The sequence below is a fragment of the Rhinichthys klamathensis genome, unplaced genomic scaffold (assembly GCF_029890125.1).
Source record: "Rhinichthys klamathensis goyatoka isolate OS25496 unplaced genomic scaffold, OSU_Roscu_1.1 h1tg000521l_1, whole genome shotgun sequence".
Lineage (NCBI taxonomy): Eukaryota > Metazoa > Chordata > Actinopteri > Cypriniformes > Leuciscidae > Rhinichthys > Rhinichthys klamathensis.
Window position 1 is genome coordinate 645153 of NW_026607000.1, and position 14692 is coordinate 659844.

The following is a 14692-nucleotide window of genomic DNA, read 5'->3' on the forward strand; positions in this document are numbered from 1 at the left end:
TGCTACAAGTACAAGTTGAAATCAGAGTTATTTGTAGCAGAGCAAATCTACGCGAGAAAACAAATGCTTTTTGTGTCATGCCAGGAAATGTATTATAGTTCTAGTTTAAATAGTTGACAGTTTGATATTAAGTACAGTAAGAGTTTAAGAATCCCATTATTCATAAATCTGAAAGTCAACTTATGCTCCAAATGATAAACAAAGTAAATCTTGAGAACACAATTATATTAATTGCCACTAAAAATATAATGACACTATCAACAAACACGCTGACATAATAGCGATAAAAAAAGCGATAAAATTACATTTACACAGAAAATCTGCCGTTATTTGGTTAACGGTGGATTTAGAAAAAAAAGTATTTATAGTCTACAGTTTATTTCGATAGAAAGACTTTAGACATTCTACTGACTATAAGTAACTTGTCATCTACATGTCAACTAACTCTCATAGAGTATCAGTAGACTTCGGGTTAGTAGAATAAGTTGACATGTAATTGCAAAGATAGTCAGTAGAAAGTCTGTTGGGGAGCAAAAAAAAAAAAAACATATTGAATATTGTTGAAGCAAAATAGCAAGCTCGAGCCACATAGGCAAATGTTTGGCACTTTTATAACTATCCATGTTCAAGCTGAGGGTTTCGTACAAACAGTTTTCATTTCTCATATAGACTACTTAAGACAGTACAGCTTCTGATCCACAATAGAATATTCTATGAAAATATTTCCACTCAATATTTAAAGATTTTTAAGGAAATATGTGGTAACATTTTCCACTTGCTCGTCCTCATTTGTGAAACACGAGCAGGACAAACTTCTGTGTGAGTGATTCTTAAATCTGTTCTCAATAACTTGCATGGTGCAATTTAAGTAAGAATGGTTATGAAGAAATGACACCAAATTTGTTCTGGTCATGTTTCACGAATAATACACAGCGATTGTTTGTTTGTGACATTGACGAAATATAAAAAAAAAGAATTGAATTCTTGATCAGTTGAATCTGAGCTTAGCTGTGCTCCAGTTTGTTGCTTTGCTTGTTTCTCATGGCGCTCTGTGTGACGGTGGACAGGGACGATCGAGACACGCTGGCCGTCTCCACAATCTCAATGTCCTTACAGGTCAAGCAAGCCACCAGCTTCTGTCTGGACGCACTGGGGGCAAAAATAAACTCGTGGGATAGTCCAGCCAGGACTGCACCTAATATTGGCCCGATCCAGTAGACCTGAACACAAGAGGAAGCAGAGACTTGCTCCAAAAGCACTTTTTTTGTAAGAAAACGTTTTCTAGATGTTAATTGCGGAACTGTGTCATTTCCGTTTGTATTAATTAGTACTAACTAGTCAGCAGAGCTGCTTGAAATGGCTGTTTAACTCACCCAGTGGTGTTCCCAATATCCAAGTATTATAGCGGGACCGAGGGAGCGAGCCGGATTCAAGCTGGCACCAGAAAACCTCCCCTGAAATCCACACACATACATTTAAAAATAATTATTATTATGTGTATTTACAATAATGCATGCAGAGGGAGGACAGCATGATCTTTATTCATAAACATAATAATTAAAAATAGCTGTCAAATGGACAATAGATTCAGTGTTCTTGTAGTTTGGCTGGTAGTTCACTATGTTTAAGTCATAAGAGATGTACATACACTACCGTTCAAAAGATTGGGGTCGGTGAGGTTTTTTAATGTTTTTAAAAGAAGTCTCTTCTGCTCACAGAGGCTGCATTTAATTGATCAAAAAATACAGTAAAAAAATACAGCAATATTGTGAAAAATTATTTCATTTTGAAATAAGTGTTTTCTATTGGGATATAAAATGTAATTTATTCCTGTGATCAAAGCTGAATTTTCAGCATCATTACTCCAGTCTTCAGAAGTCATTCTGATATGATGCTCAAGAAACATTTATTATTTTCATCAATTTTGAAAACGGCATTTTTGTGTGAAACTGTGATCCTTTTCATTCAGGATTCTATGATGAATAGAAAGTTCAAAAGAACAGCATTTTTTTGAAATAGAAATATTGTAACATTATAAATGTCTTTACTGTGAATTTTTATCAATTTAATGCATCCTTGCAGAATAAAAGTATTGATTTCTTACAGCAATAAAGATTGCAGTGGTTACAGCAAACCCAATGGCTAAGTTCCCAGGTTCGTTTATTTCTCTCCTGCGTTGATCTTCCACAGAAAACACGGTGAAGCCCAGGACAAACGTGGCAAGCATCTCCATCACGAGAGCTTGGCCTGCGTTCATGTCCACTGGGACCTTCAGAGAAGGAAACGAGACGGGCGTTTTAGATTAGACTAGAAATTAAGAGCAAAACATCTTTAAACAGTACATTTCTAAACACAGCTCTTACAAAAAAAGACGTTTATTCAAGTGTGCTACTTCTTTTAAACTAAAAAATAATGTACTTTCAGTCTATGTACTTCTCAGAAATATACTTAAAATTAAATGTAAGTGTATTATACTGACAGAAAAGTCTAAGTATATTTGGCCTATATATTTTGATCAAGGTATACTCAGTATAATTAAGTATTCTAAGTATACTTGGCTTGTAGGAGTTTACTCTTTTGATTGACTTGCCTATTAAATACTTTTTCTTATAGCCTACACTGTAAAAAATGATATGATCAATAAGTTATGACAACACGTGTTTTTACATTGCTTTAACTCATCAAAATAAGTTATACAAGATTCAACTCATTTTTTAAGTCAGTTTAATGTGATTTAAGTTGAAATTGTGTATTTTACATACTGTCTTACAAACTTACATTGTTTATAAAATTGTAGATTTTTTTCTATATTTTTCAGATACTAAAAAATGAGTATACTAGTGTAACCATTTAACTATAAGTATGTATATCTATATGTTCACGTGAAGTATAGTTGCAGTAAAAACAATGTAGTTGTAAACTGAGTGTAACAGTAGTAAACTTTGAGTACACAACTAAAGTATACTTATTTTATCATTTTGAAACAGTACGCTTACATGTATACTTCTAGTACATTGATTAGTATACTTACTACATAAAGCATAGGCCTATACCTAAAAATAAACATGAACTTTTCTTAAGTATACTTAATAAAATGAACTTGATGTATACTTGTGTTTTGTAAGGAGGCCTGTATGAATCTATTAAAGTGCCCTTTTAGAAAAGGACATTAGAAGATCATGTCAACATACTACATAAGCCTATACATAAATAATGTTGTTATTTAAGAGATTGTTTAATTTCTATTCAAAATAGGTGGTTTGGTCCTGCAACAGCATACGTGTCCAACAAACACAGTTGTAACTCCTTCCCTACCCGCATTAACCCTGTAAAACCGGCTATGAAACAATAGTCAGAAAAAATCTGTTACATTTTTTAAATTGAACATATAGAAAAATAAGTGTTCGACTTGAAATATTAATAACAATATAAAATGTATTCTTATGTTTACTTAAAATCAGTCATAACATTTCACAGCTGTAAAACATACACGTATCACGGCTTTTTACAATTATACTAAAAGGCCTTTTACTTTCTAACAAAGAATAAACTATAAATCAGACAACAGATGTTATAGTAGTTTGTGTACAAGAAGTTTTGATCGTATACAGGCGTTAGAAACACATGTATCAAATATGATACGGTAGGCTTTATAGAGTTAACAAGCCCTAAAATCAGTGGGAGATTTCAGGTTAAAAAATAAAAGCCTAACAAGAAAGTCGGACCGGTGGATGTGAATGTTGTTTCAGGACCAACGGGTTCAGTGTGTGTGTCTGAACGCGTCCTCTGCACCTTGTTGATGTAGTTCTGTGCGGTGGACTTCAGGGGCAGCGACAGGTACATGAGGCCCGTGGCGAGGATCCCCCCCAAACACTGGGCCAGCAGATACACCAGCGCCCTGAACACGTCCACCTTACGCGTGGCCAAGAGCGCCACAGTCACTGCAGGGTTGACCTAAAAACAACAGCACACTCTTACACTCGAATCAACCATCCCACAGATCATTTTACTCGCTCTCACCAATTCCCGTAGCCTACTATGGGATGAATGTCAGTCTCAAAATAATGAACACATGCATCCATGAACTTGATAAACGTTGCAGATATGTTTTCCTATCCACAACCAAATGCCTTTCAAATTGCGTGTGCAAAAATCAGAATTAAATGAATGTGTAGCAATTTGTACAAATAGACATTTTTGTGACTACAAATGCTTTCTTTTGGATTAGGCCTATCATAATTTGCACATGCAACAAAGAAGATGTGCGTGTGTGGATCAGGTGACAGGCCTGCATTCATTGACGTCTTTTCTGAGTCGATCTCATTCGATTCATTTGGATTTTGAGACTTTCTATTCGCGCGGTTTTCAAGCATTTCACAACCCACACACTATAACAACTACACATGAATAGGCCTGTATATAGTTATTATCAATGTCTATCCATCTATTTGAAAAAAATCACAAATGTGCGCAACTACATTTAAACTAATACTTTACAACTTGTGTGTGCAAAATTCAGAATTACCTGAAACGTGCAGCATTTTGTACAAATAAAGACATAGTTGTAAATGCAAAACCTCGATTTTCTATTAACAAAGTAGGCCTATCTTGCCAAGTTTGGTCTTTTAATGTTAGCCTACTGTCTTAATGTATTACATTAAGTGTTTTCTTTATAACGAGGAAACATTCGATGTGAAACCTTGCGCGTTTTCTGCTTGTTTGTACAAGGTAAGGTATGTTTTATTAATAAGTTGTGTACTAAATTTGACGCTTCAATATCACTTTAGTCTCGCGTAGCCAGACCTTCAGACTGACGGCTGAAGGTTTAGCCAGCGTTCCGTGGGCGTGACGTCTGAGGCTGAGACTAATATCACTTAAGTAGCCTACTTAAACCACATTAAGCGTCTTAAAGGGATAGTTCACCCAAAAATGAAAATTAGCCCATGAGTTACTCGCCCTGAAGCCATCCTAGGTAGGTGTATATGACATTCTTCTTTCAGATACACCAGCGTTATATTAAAAAATGTCCTGGCTCTTCCAAGCTTTATAATGGGAGTGAATGCCGGGTCTATTTTTTTGGAAGTCCATAAAAGTGCATCTATTGATGATAAAAGTGATCCACGCGGCTCTGAAGCGATGCGTTCGTGTAAGAAAAATATCCATATTTTTCTGCGTAAAGAAAGTCTCAAAATCCAAATGAATCAAATGAGACTGACTCAGAAAAGACGTCAATGAATGCAGGCCTGTCACCTGATCCACACACGCACATCTTCTTTGTTGCATGCGCAAATTATGATACACTACTACAAAATAAAGCATTTGTATTCACAAACATGTCTCTATTTGTACAAATTGCTACACATTTATTTAATTCTGAATTTCGCGCACACAAGTTGAAAGGCATTTGGTTGTGGATAGTAAAACATATCTGCAACATTTATCAAGTTGTGCATGCATGTGTTCATTTTTTTGAGACTAAATTCATCCCATACCCTGCTAGTTAAGTAGTTAAAGCAAACCACCAGCGAAACAACATTCACATTCATTATTTTTATCCAAAGCGACACACAGTGCATTTAAAGTCACCATGAAACCTAAAATGGACCTTTCTTATTACTTTAATGGAATATTGCAGTATTTATTATAAATAATTTATCCGTGCACATCATTATTTTTGTTTTTTTATTCATGTCCCCTCGTGATCTTTAATCAAAACATCTTCCTCTCCCTCTTGCAGCGACATCTCTTCTCTCTGTTTACCGGCGTGAGGGCGGGGCAACCTGTCACTCACAGGAGATCCACCAATAGCAAACCACAACCATCCAATCAATTCCCCATGGACAAAATCAAGTCCCGTCCCACATTTGTTCTTGTTCCAGAAGCCGTTTCACTCAGATATGCCGCAATAAGGAAGAAAAGACTATCGAAACTTCTGCTTCAAGCCGACTTTATGCTATTATTATAGGGTTTTGTGATTTCTGGGAATCACATGACCTGCCATTGTTAACACCACGATTTACGAGTTGAGTTAACAAATAAATAAATAAATCAGTTATTTACCTGAGCCCCACTGATTTCACCAAAGCAATATCCCAGAACCACAGTTGCCATACCGGCAGCCAGTGCGGGGTAGATGGGCCCCGGGGAGGCCCCGTCCGGCCCCGGCACTAAAGAGCCCAACACAGCAGATACAAAGATCAGGGAACCAAGAAGCTCTGCCAGAATCCCCTGCCAAAACTGACGGCTCCTCAGCTCCTGGTGCGAATCAAACGGCGAAAGCAAAGCAAATAACTTTACGTCAAACCTGTGATGAATCAGGAACCAGTAAATCATTTTTTTAAACAGCTCATTTCTTTTTTCTTTTTTCAAAATGTTACAAAATAAGATGACAGTAACTTACGTGATTAAAACGTCTCAGAGAAAAATACAAACTTTTTAGTTCAAATTAAAGTCAACCTAAAATTGAATGACAATATCTTGATGATATTCCAAAAGTTTATCTAAACCCAAAACATAAGAGACAGCAAACTGTTTTAAACAAACATACACTACTGAAAACTACTGAATAAAATGAGACACTAATTAAATAAACACAGAAAATAAAGAAAAAAAGTCATCAATTCAAATTTATACATGGTAAAATATTATATGATCAATAAGTTGACGACATACGTTTTTACATTGCTTTAACTATTTAACACAAGATTCAACTCATTTAATGTAATTTAAGTTGAAATGACAAACATCCAAGTTGATTGTACTTAAAAAATGAAAGCAGCAACTTTATACAGTATTGATTTTATAATTATATATATATATATATATATATATATATATATATATATATATATATATATACATTTAAAATGTAATATAATTTGTTTTGTGACGATGCAAGCAAGTCAATAAATAGAAGTATTTTTAGTGTCACCATACATTTATTCCATAGTTAAAAGTGGAAAGACATTGAACTAAAATCAGCTGACACAATAGATGTCACCGAAAATGTTTAGCTTACATTTCATCATAAGTTCACCCTAAAACCTGATCTTTTACGCAAACTGGATCCACAGCAAATTGGACTGAATCTCCAGCAACCAATCAATGACTGTGTTTTATTTGTCCTTACCTCTTTTATTGCCATTCCAAGTCTGATCTTATACAATCCGTCCGTCCGTCAGTCAGTCCTGATGTGTGTGTGTGTGTGTGTGTGTGTGTGTGTGTGTGTTTGAGGGAACGGGCTGCGATGGAAGGGTGTCTTCTGTCAGAAAGAGGCTAATTAATTCCAGTGGAGGAGACTACAGGAGGCCCGGCACAAAGGGATCACCCCTCCCTTCCTCCTGACGAACCTCCAGCTGCCCAGCATGCATCATAAACATCAGCTTCAATCGGGCACGGGGAGCTTTAATGCCCTCGGCCGCTCGCATTCACCTGCCCCGCGGAGCCGCCGGCTGAAAGAGAGCAACTTCAACCCCTAGAACAAGGACTGAGGGTTTGAGTGTTGGCCAATAAGACACACTGAGTGTGGTTTGGTTTATCGTTATCCGCCACTGTTGGGTTTCGGTGCCAACATCCTTTAATTATAAACGAGTGAAAGTGCACACATATATTATCCATTGTTTCTCTCTTTTCATCATCCTACTTGTGAAGTCCTGTGATGATTGCCATGGCGACAGGCTGATGCAGTTGCCATGACACCTATTATGATGCGGCAGAGGTAGACGGCTCTTTAAAGTGGCCTGTTTTAGATGAGCTAAACATGCATTCGGGACCTTTTATTGCCCTTTAAACACTCAGGAAAAAAGGTACCACTGTCACTGGGGCAGTACTCTAAGGTACAAAAGCGAAAAGGTACTAATATGAGCTTTTAAAGTACTAACATGTACCTTTAATATAGTAATATTTACCATTTAGGTAAGGTACAAATATGTACCTTTTCACTTTTGTACCTTAGGGTACTGCCCAAAGTGACAGCTTGAGAGCGAATACATGTTCAATTTAGGCTCATTCGAACTGGATAGGCCTAATACAGCTTCAATGAAATGTTTAATTTCTAGCATCTTATTGCAGACACACAAGAAACATTGAATTAAATATGACTAATTGATATCTGCGGTCTTTAGCCTCCTTGAAAACAAATGCTGCGCTGCCAAAACACTTTAGTCTCTTTGTTAGAGCGCTCGCCTCGCTCGCCAGAGACCCGGACTCGAGGCACGCGCGGGGCGGGTAGGACACACATTTTGTTGGCCAACACTTACAGTATGTTAGCATCACATTGGTTTCTGAGACAAAAACCCAATAGGATATTTCCATTGGCATTTGCAGAAAATAAGCTCCGAAACCAACAAAAGTTCATGATTCCTGCACGTTTTATTCATCATGATAATCTCCACAAATGAACACAACTTTTCTTAAGCCTAAATACAATCGGCAGAAGCTATTAATGAACTCCACCATGGTCACATGACTCGACCTTCACCATGATTAGGCTTCAAGTCTTCTTCATGTCTGGAGACTGTGATGGCCATGACAGGGTCTTGATCCGGTGGTCCTCCATCCTGGACTGAGCGCCATCGGCTCTTCCATCTAGACCACTAAAGAATACTTCTGTGCTGGTGGGGAAGGCTTACTCGGCGGCTGGGCAGGCGGCTGCGTGTTTGCATACGATATTCTGCAGGGGAAAACAATCCTTTGATTTGGATAGCATTGTCAGAGCAGGATGTTTTCTTCCAACATAACCTTGTATGTGGATCGAGTCGCACGTCCTTCACAAAGACAGAGCGTGTCATGTCCATCACAATCTCCAGACCTGAAAACCACCAGCCATTAAATAATTATTTTTTTTGTTGCCAGGAGTGGCATAAAGTCGCCCAACAGCAATGTGACCGACTGATAGGGAACATGCCAAGACTCATGAAAGCTGTGATTGAAAATCAGGGTTATTTCACACAATATTGATTTCTGAACTCTTCCTAAGTTAAAACAATAGTATTGTGTTGTTTAAAAATGAATATAAACTTGTTTTCTTTGCATTATTCGATGTCTGAAAACATGGCATCTTTTTTCGTTTCTGCAAATATATTCTCTAAATGACAATATTTTTATTTGAAATTTGGAAGAAATGTTGTCACTAGTTTGTAGAATAAATAAAAATGATCATTTTACTCAAACAGATACATAACAATACATCCAGAGAAACCGCTAATTTTGTAGTGGTCTCTTAATTTTTTCCAGAGCTGTATATTTCTTTTGATTTTGGGGTTGAATAATGACCTTGACAGGTTTAATGAGATTCAAGGTCAGTGATCAAGTGTAAAGAAAATGTGCAAACAAAGATCATTTGCAGCCTCAACATTTATCTCGACACATTTCCGGGGCGGCCCTCTAGATTTGAATATGGTTTGCTTATAGGCTGATTACAGGTCAGAGTGAAAGTTCAACTTCTGAGACTAGATCAAGGTCAACACTGACTTGGAGAGGTCGGGGGGTGGGGGTGGAGTGTGTGTGTGTGTGCGTACCGCCTGTAATCCACCTCATGCTGGCGGTTTGTGGAGCTTTGATCCCCTCTTTTGTGAACCTAAACCCGGCGTAGGCCAGCGAGGGGAGGTCGACTTGACAGTGTGGAAACCTTTTTTCTCCATTCTCCACACACAGAATGCTGACACCAACAGTACACACACACACACACACACACACACACAGGAACAGCACACAGCATCAAACTGCCAGCTAAGGATTAGTAGAAAAGAGCAGGACAGAAATGTGTAGAACAGGGTTAGGAAAGGTAAAGTTAGAGTAGAGCAGAGGTCTTCATCCCTGATCCCGGGGGGATAAGACTTAAGTCACACTAAAAGATGTCATTTCATTAAACAACAACCCAGACAGCAATATAGTGTCGGCCCAGATCCGGGCCACATGTGGATTCAACACGTACCAGACGTGGGCCGGATCTGAGCCGACACTATGTTGCTGTCTGGGAAACCATCAAACTTGTCAGCTGCAAACAAATTAGCTTTTCTTAGACCTAATTTCATTTTTCATTTGTCCAATAACTTTTAACCAGCTGGTGTCAGATGATTTTTAGTGGTTGTATGAAGTCAATTCCCCTCAAGTTCACATTCACTATGAATTGTTGAGTTTTACTTTTATTATTTATGAAATATGGTTACCAAAAATTATATAAATAGAATCAGGTGTGCTATTGTCTGTTACGACACTGATGACGATGTTAAATTCTATGGGTCCAAAAATGATAAAAAATGGCAAGAACTTAATTCTTAATTCTAAAAAAATGTTACAGTCAGCTTTCTCTAAAATGTTGGTCTCTGGTTTTATGGGACACATCAGACCTTAAAGTCGGCATGAAACGGAAGCTTTGATAGTTTATCCTCCCTATTATGACGCATATCTGAGTGAAACGGCTTCTGGAATAAGAGCGCTGGGCTTCATTTTGTCCATGGGGAATTGATCGGATGTTTGTGGTTTGCTATTGGTCGACAGTGGCGGTTCTAGCTCATATGGCGCCCTGGACGAACCTCCCCTTCTGTAGTTGAAAATTCTTGTTATTTAAATTTTAAAAGTGTTTGTTTTCCTGTAGATGCCAGGAATCTTCCACTAATCCATGGCACATTTTTCATGTTATCATCATGAATGAAATTGAGAAATGTAGATCTTCATTAAAGAGAATTTCACACAAAAAAATAGCCGTTTTATATAAATGTGTATTGCAATTATTACAAATTGAGGCAAATAAAAAAATACCACAAATCCCCCAAAACTGCACAACTGTACAGTACAAACACTAATAAAGTGAGTGATATTAAGTTTGTTTAAAAAAATTACATTGTTACAAAATCTAAATTTTCTGCCGGGTTATGTAGCCTAAGCTAGTTGGACACAGAAAGGAATAGACCTATTGTTGAATAGCAAGCAACACAGCATAACACAAGTGACATATTAGCCTATTGTATTAAAATATTAATACTCGAGATGAGTGATATAGTTGCATACATCCCATATGTTTTTTTACACGTTTACCCTTTTCCCCACTTCTCCCGCCCTTTCTACTGACGTCCCCTCAGGTCTTAAGCCTGACGTCGAAGGTGATTTTGACGTCAAAGGAGAAAGGTGATTTTTTTTTTTTTCCCCAAATGAAATAAAGCAAATACAGTAATACTTCCAGAGACAGAAACGGGGACGGTCCAGGCCCAGCTGGGACAGACAGCATCCTGACCTTCAGCATGTGCTGCAGACACACACACACACGCCCCGGGGATCTGTGCGACACAAAGCGTGCAGATACACTCCGACCACCTGCTGCTCGAGCCTGTGATGCTGCGCTACCAACACGACAACACACGCGGGTTTCTATGCCACAGACTCTCTGCTCAAAATAGCTAATACACAACATTCCCACTCCGTCAAGCCCAGTTGCTGAAAAACGTGTCATGATGTTAATCCAGTGGTAACTGTCCTAAAATCTCCACTCCAAAATTTTAATGACAGATTTTCTTACCAACCTCGGTGGCTCAATCAATAGCAATCATAACATCAACAGTCAATCGCAGTTTTCGGATACCAGCAGTAGAGCCTTACACGAAATACTGCATGCCACTATATTAAAGAAGTTACTTATAGATGCTTACAAGTGTATAGCCTACACACACACACACACATATATATATATATATATATATATATATATATATATATATGAAGAGTTCAACTTCAGATGCAAAACCCTCTAAATCCGTCAGACTTATTTTCTTTAAATGAGCATTTTTTTATCAGGCTCCTATGTTCACGTCCAGTAGTTTCATTTTAAAGGTACTGTTAAGGTTATTAGTCATTGAATAAAATAACTTTTTTTCAAAAATGTCACTTGAGTCAATTCAGTGATTTTTAACAAATTCGGTTTTCTTTTGCGTCAAAAACAGCTAAATCCACTTGTGCTTTTTTCGCAAAAACCTCTAAATCCACCTCTTTGGGACAAGACATAGTAAATAGCTGAAAAATCAATAAAAATGTAACTAGAAACACTGAAAAAGATTAGAGCACATTCATTTCAAAACTAAACAGTAGACACACCTCTTTACAGGGGGGCTGAATGAGATCTGCGATTATTTGCAAATCCCACCCCATTTCTCTGCAGTCACCTTTCTGCCCTGTCTGAATAAAGACAAAAGCCCCCCCGATTCACACAGTACACCCACATTGGCAAAAAGAATTGGCGATTAAAATAGTTTAATAGTTTTAGTTTGTATAATCAAGTAGAACAGAGCAACATTCTTAAACATCAATATCTGTGCATTTTGTATAAGAAGCTTATAAGACTTAAATAATGTAAAGTAATATTATAATGTATATCTCAAGTATAATAAATCAAATTCCTTCAACGTTACAGCACTGCACCAAGAACTGTTATGAGTGCATGCTACACTTGCGACCAAGCAATTTTCACTGTAAAGTTACCGATTTTCTTTTGCCTTGTAAATTAACGGGAAGAGTTTTGAGGTAGATAAACGACGTTCTCTTCTGCCTTTTGATGTCAGTAGGACAGGCTCCTCCATTTCATCGTACTCCATCTTAAAAATGTAAAAAATCTGAATCCAAAAACAAAACAATCTCCTCAGCCGTCTCAAAAAATCCGTCTCCTCAGCGCACCGCTCTATTGAAACAGCCTGTACTGATTCGCGCGGCTCGCGCCTTCTGATTGGTTCTCGGGATGTAGTGGCTTTTGCTGCCAAAGGGAAGTGGCGTCTAGAGGCTTTTGCCGACAAACTGATATTTCTGAATGGGCTGAGGCTGAGATTTCGAGGATTTGAAGCAAATATATTTGTTGAACGTGTACTGTGTTCAGATAGCTTTCACTCAATGTCATTATCTCATTTTTGACGGAGGTGGCGTTTAGAGGCTTTTGCATCTGAACTCTTCATATATTCACAGAAAAACCTGAAGTGGGACGTTTTTACAGTTACAGTAATAGGCCCTTGGCATGTAGGATTACAACAGGGTTTTTTTTTTTTCTTCAGTAAAGTTCATCATGTTGATCAGAGGCATTAGAAATGTGCGTATCAATTATGACACATTAAGGCTCATTCACACAGAATGCGTTTGAAGAACGTGAGCCGCGGGCAGTGGACTAGGGAAAAACGTAAGGTCTTGGGACCTTAAAGTCCCCTAGTCAATCATTTTATCCCTTAAAACTCATCTTTGATCACCAAAAGATCATATTTAAAGTTTTTTCCTTGATAAATATCTTGAATGTAACACGACACCCATGCCTCATTTATGCGGTTCTATGAATATGCAAATTAGCCCCACCTCCACTCACTCACACCAGCTCAGAGATCCACTCGTTGACCTGGGGTGCTTTTCCCGAAAGCATCGTTAGCCAACTATGGTCGCAAGTTCCATCGTTACCAATAGAGTTCAATGGGATTTGCGACCAACTTGCGACCAGCTTGCGACCATGGTTGGCTAACGATGCTTTCGGGAAACGCACCCCTGATTGGTTACAAGGTAGTTTGTGACGTCAGAAACAACAGCGATTTCAACCCAAGTTTTTTAGACTGTCTTAATTCACTGCAGTTTTCAGGAGAAAATACTCAGCAAATGGTGTGACATGAATTTGTACATGGTTTGTCTTATTAAATATTAATATTAAAAACACCACATAGACATTTAACCATTAAAAGCTTGATTTTCACCACAGGGTTTAACTTGAGCGCCGCGTTTTTAGAACTCAGTATCATGTGTAAGACACTGCAAAAGACGTAAGACGCAAGCGCGGCACGGTCATACATGTCCGTCTAGCGCATTTACATGGAAAATCAATGGAAAAGTAGCGCATTAGAATGGAAAAACACGTTCTGTGTGAACGGCCGCATTCTTCTTCTTTGATCCCTAGCTGGCGCTTGGTCTGGATTGGCTCCTAAGCCCGTACGCTGCTGTGGGTGCCAATGGTTGTCGAATCTCATTTACGAGGCATCTCCATGCAGGACGATCCAAGGCGGTCGTTCTGGCGTCGTCGATATTTAATCTGCGATTTCTGAGGTCTTCCTCAACCTGTTTGAGCCACGTTTTCTTTGGTGCTGTTCGCTGGATCGGCCGCATAGGCTGTATAAGGTTAACGGGGTGGTATAATGCCCTTTCCACAAGATGTAAAATAAATCTCTGATGTCCCCAGAGTGTGTATGTGAAGTTTTAGCTCAAAATACCCCACAGATATTTTTATATAGCATGTTAAATTTGTCACTTTTTGAGGGAGAGCAAAAACATCTCATTTTGCGTCTGTCCCTTTAAATGCAAATGACCTGCTGCTCCCGGTACAGGGGGCGGAGCTTCAAGAGCTCGTGTCCTATTACCTCACACAGACACACTGAAAACTTCAACATCTTTCAGCATTTTATGTTCAAACCGGAGTCAGACAAAGTTGGAGAGACTCAAGAAGTGACAACATGTAGAAGACAACAGGACATTTCTGAATGGTTAGTTGATGAATTTATGTGGTTATCTTCTAGTCATTGATTAGCATATTCTATCTTGATAATCTATAAATCATGTTCAGTGGGCGGGGTTTATGTAAATTTTAGGGTTAGTGATGTCACTCTAACCCACGAAGAAGCTCATTGTAGTCCCCACCAGCCGTTTGTTGTAGTCCTTAAAAAGCGATTTCTGTAAAAGAAAATAT

General features: G+C 38.2%; 1 protein-coding gene across 2 annotated transcripts; it reads right to left on the reverse strand.

Moving 5' to 3' along the window:
- Positions 1–949: 949 nt before the first annotated feature.
- Positions 950–7212, reverse strand: LOC130073009 (aquaporin-4). Of its 2 annotated transcripts, XM_056238372.1 has the most exons (6): positions 7130–7212; positions 6061–6255; positions 3793–3954; positions 2105–2269; positions 1374–1454; positions 950–1220 (listed from the first exon to the last, which is right to left on the reverse strand). In XM_056238372.1, the coding sequence occupies exons 1-6, from the start codon at positions 7142–7144 to the stop codon at positions 1005–1007; spliced, it is 834 nt and encodes a 277-aa protein (XP_056094347.1). In that variant the 5' UTR covers positions 7145–7212; the 3' UTR covers positions 950–1004. The 2 variants fall into 2 exon arrangements, with proteins under 2 accessions (XP_056094347.1, XP_056094346.1); XM_056238371.1 differs by lacking the exon at positions 7130–7212 and having other exon boundaries at positions 6061–6333.
- Positions 7213–14692: the final 7480 nt, after the last annotated feature.

Coding starts and splice junctions, on each gene's coding strand:
- LOC130073009 (XM_056238371.1), bottom strand. CDS start 6,333: ATGATTTACTGGTTCCTGATTCATCACAGGTTTGACGTAAAGTTATTT. Junction 3,955..6,060: donor GTGAAATCAGTGGGGCTCAG/GTAAATAACTGA, acceptor TGTTGTTTTTAG/GTCAACCCTGCAGTGACTGT. Junction 1,221..1,373: donor GATATTGGGAACACCACTGG/GTGAGTTAAACA, acceptor TCTTGTGTTCAG/GTCTACTGGATCGGGCCAAT.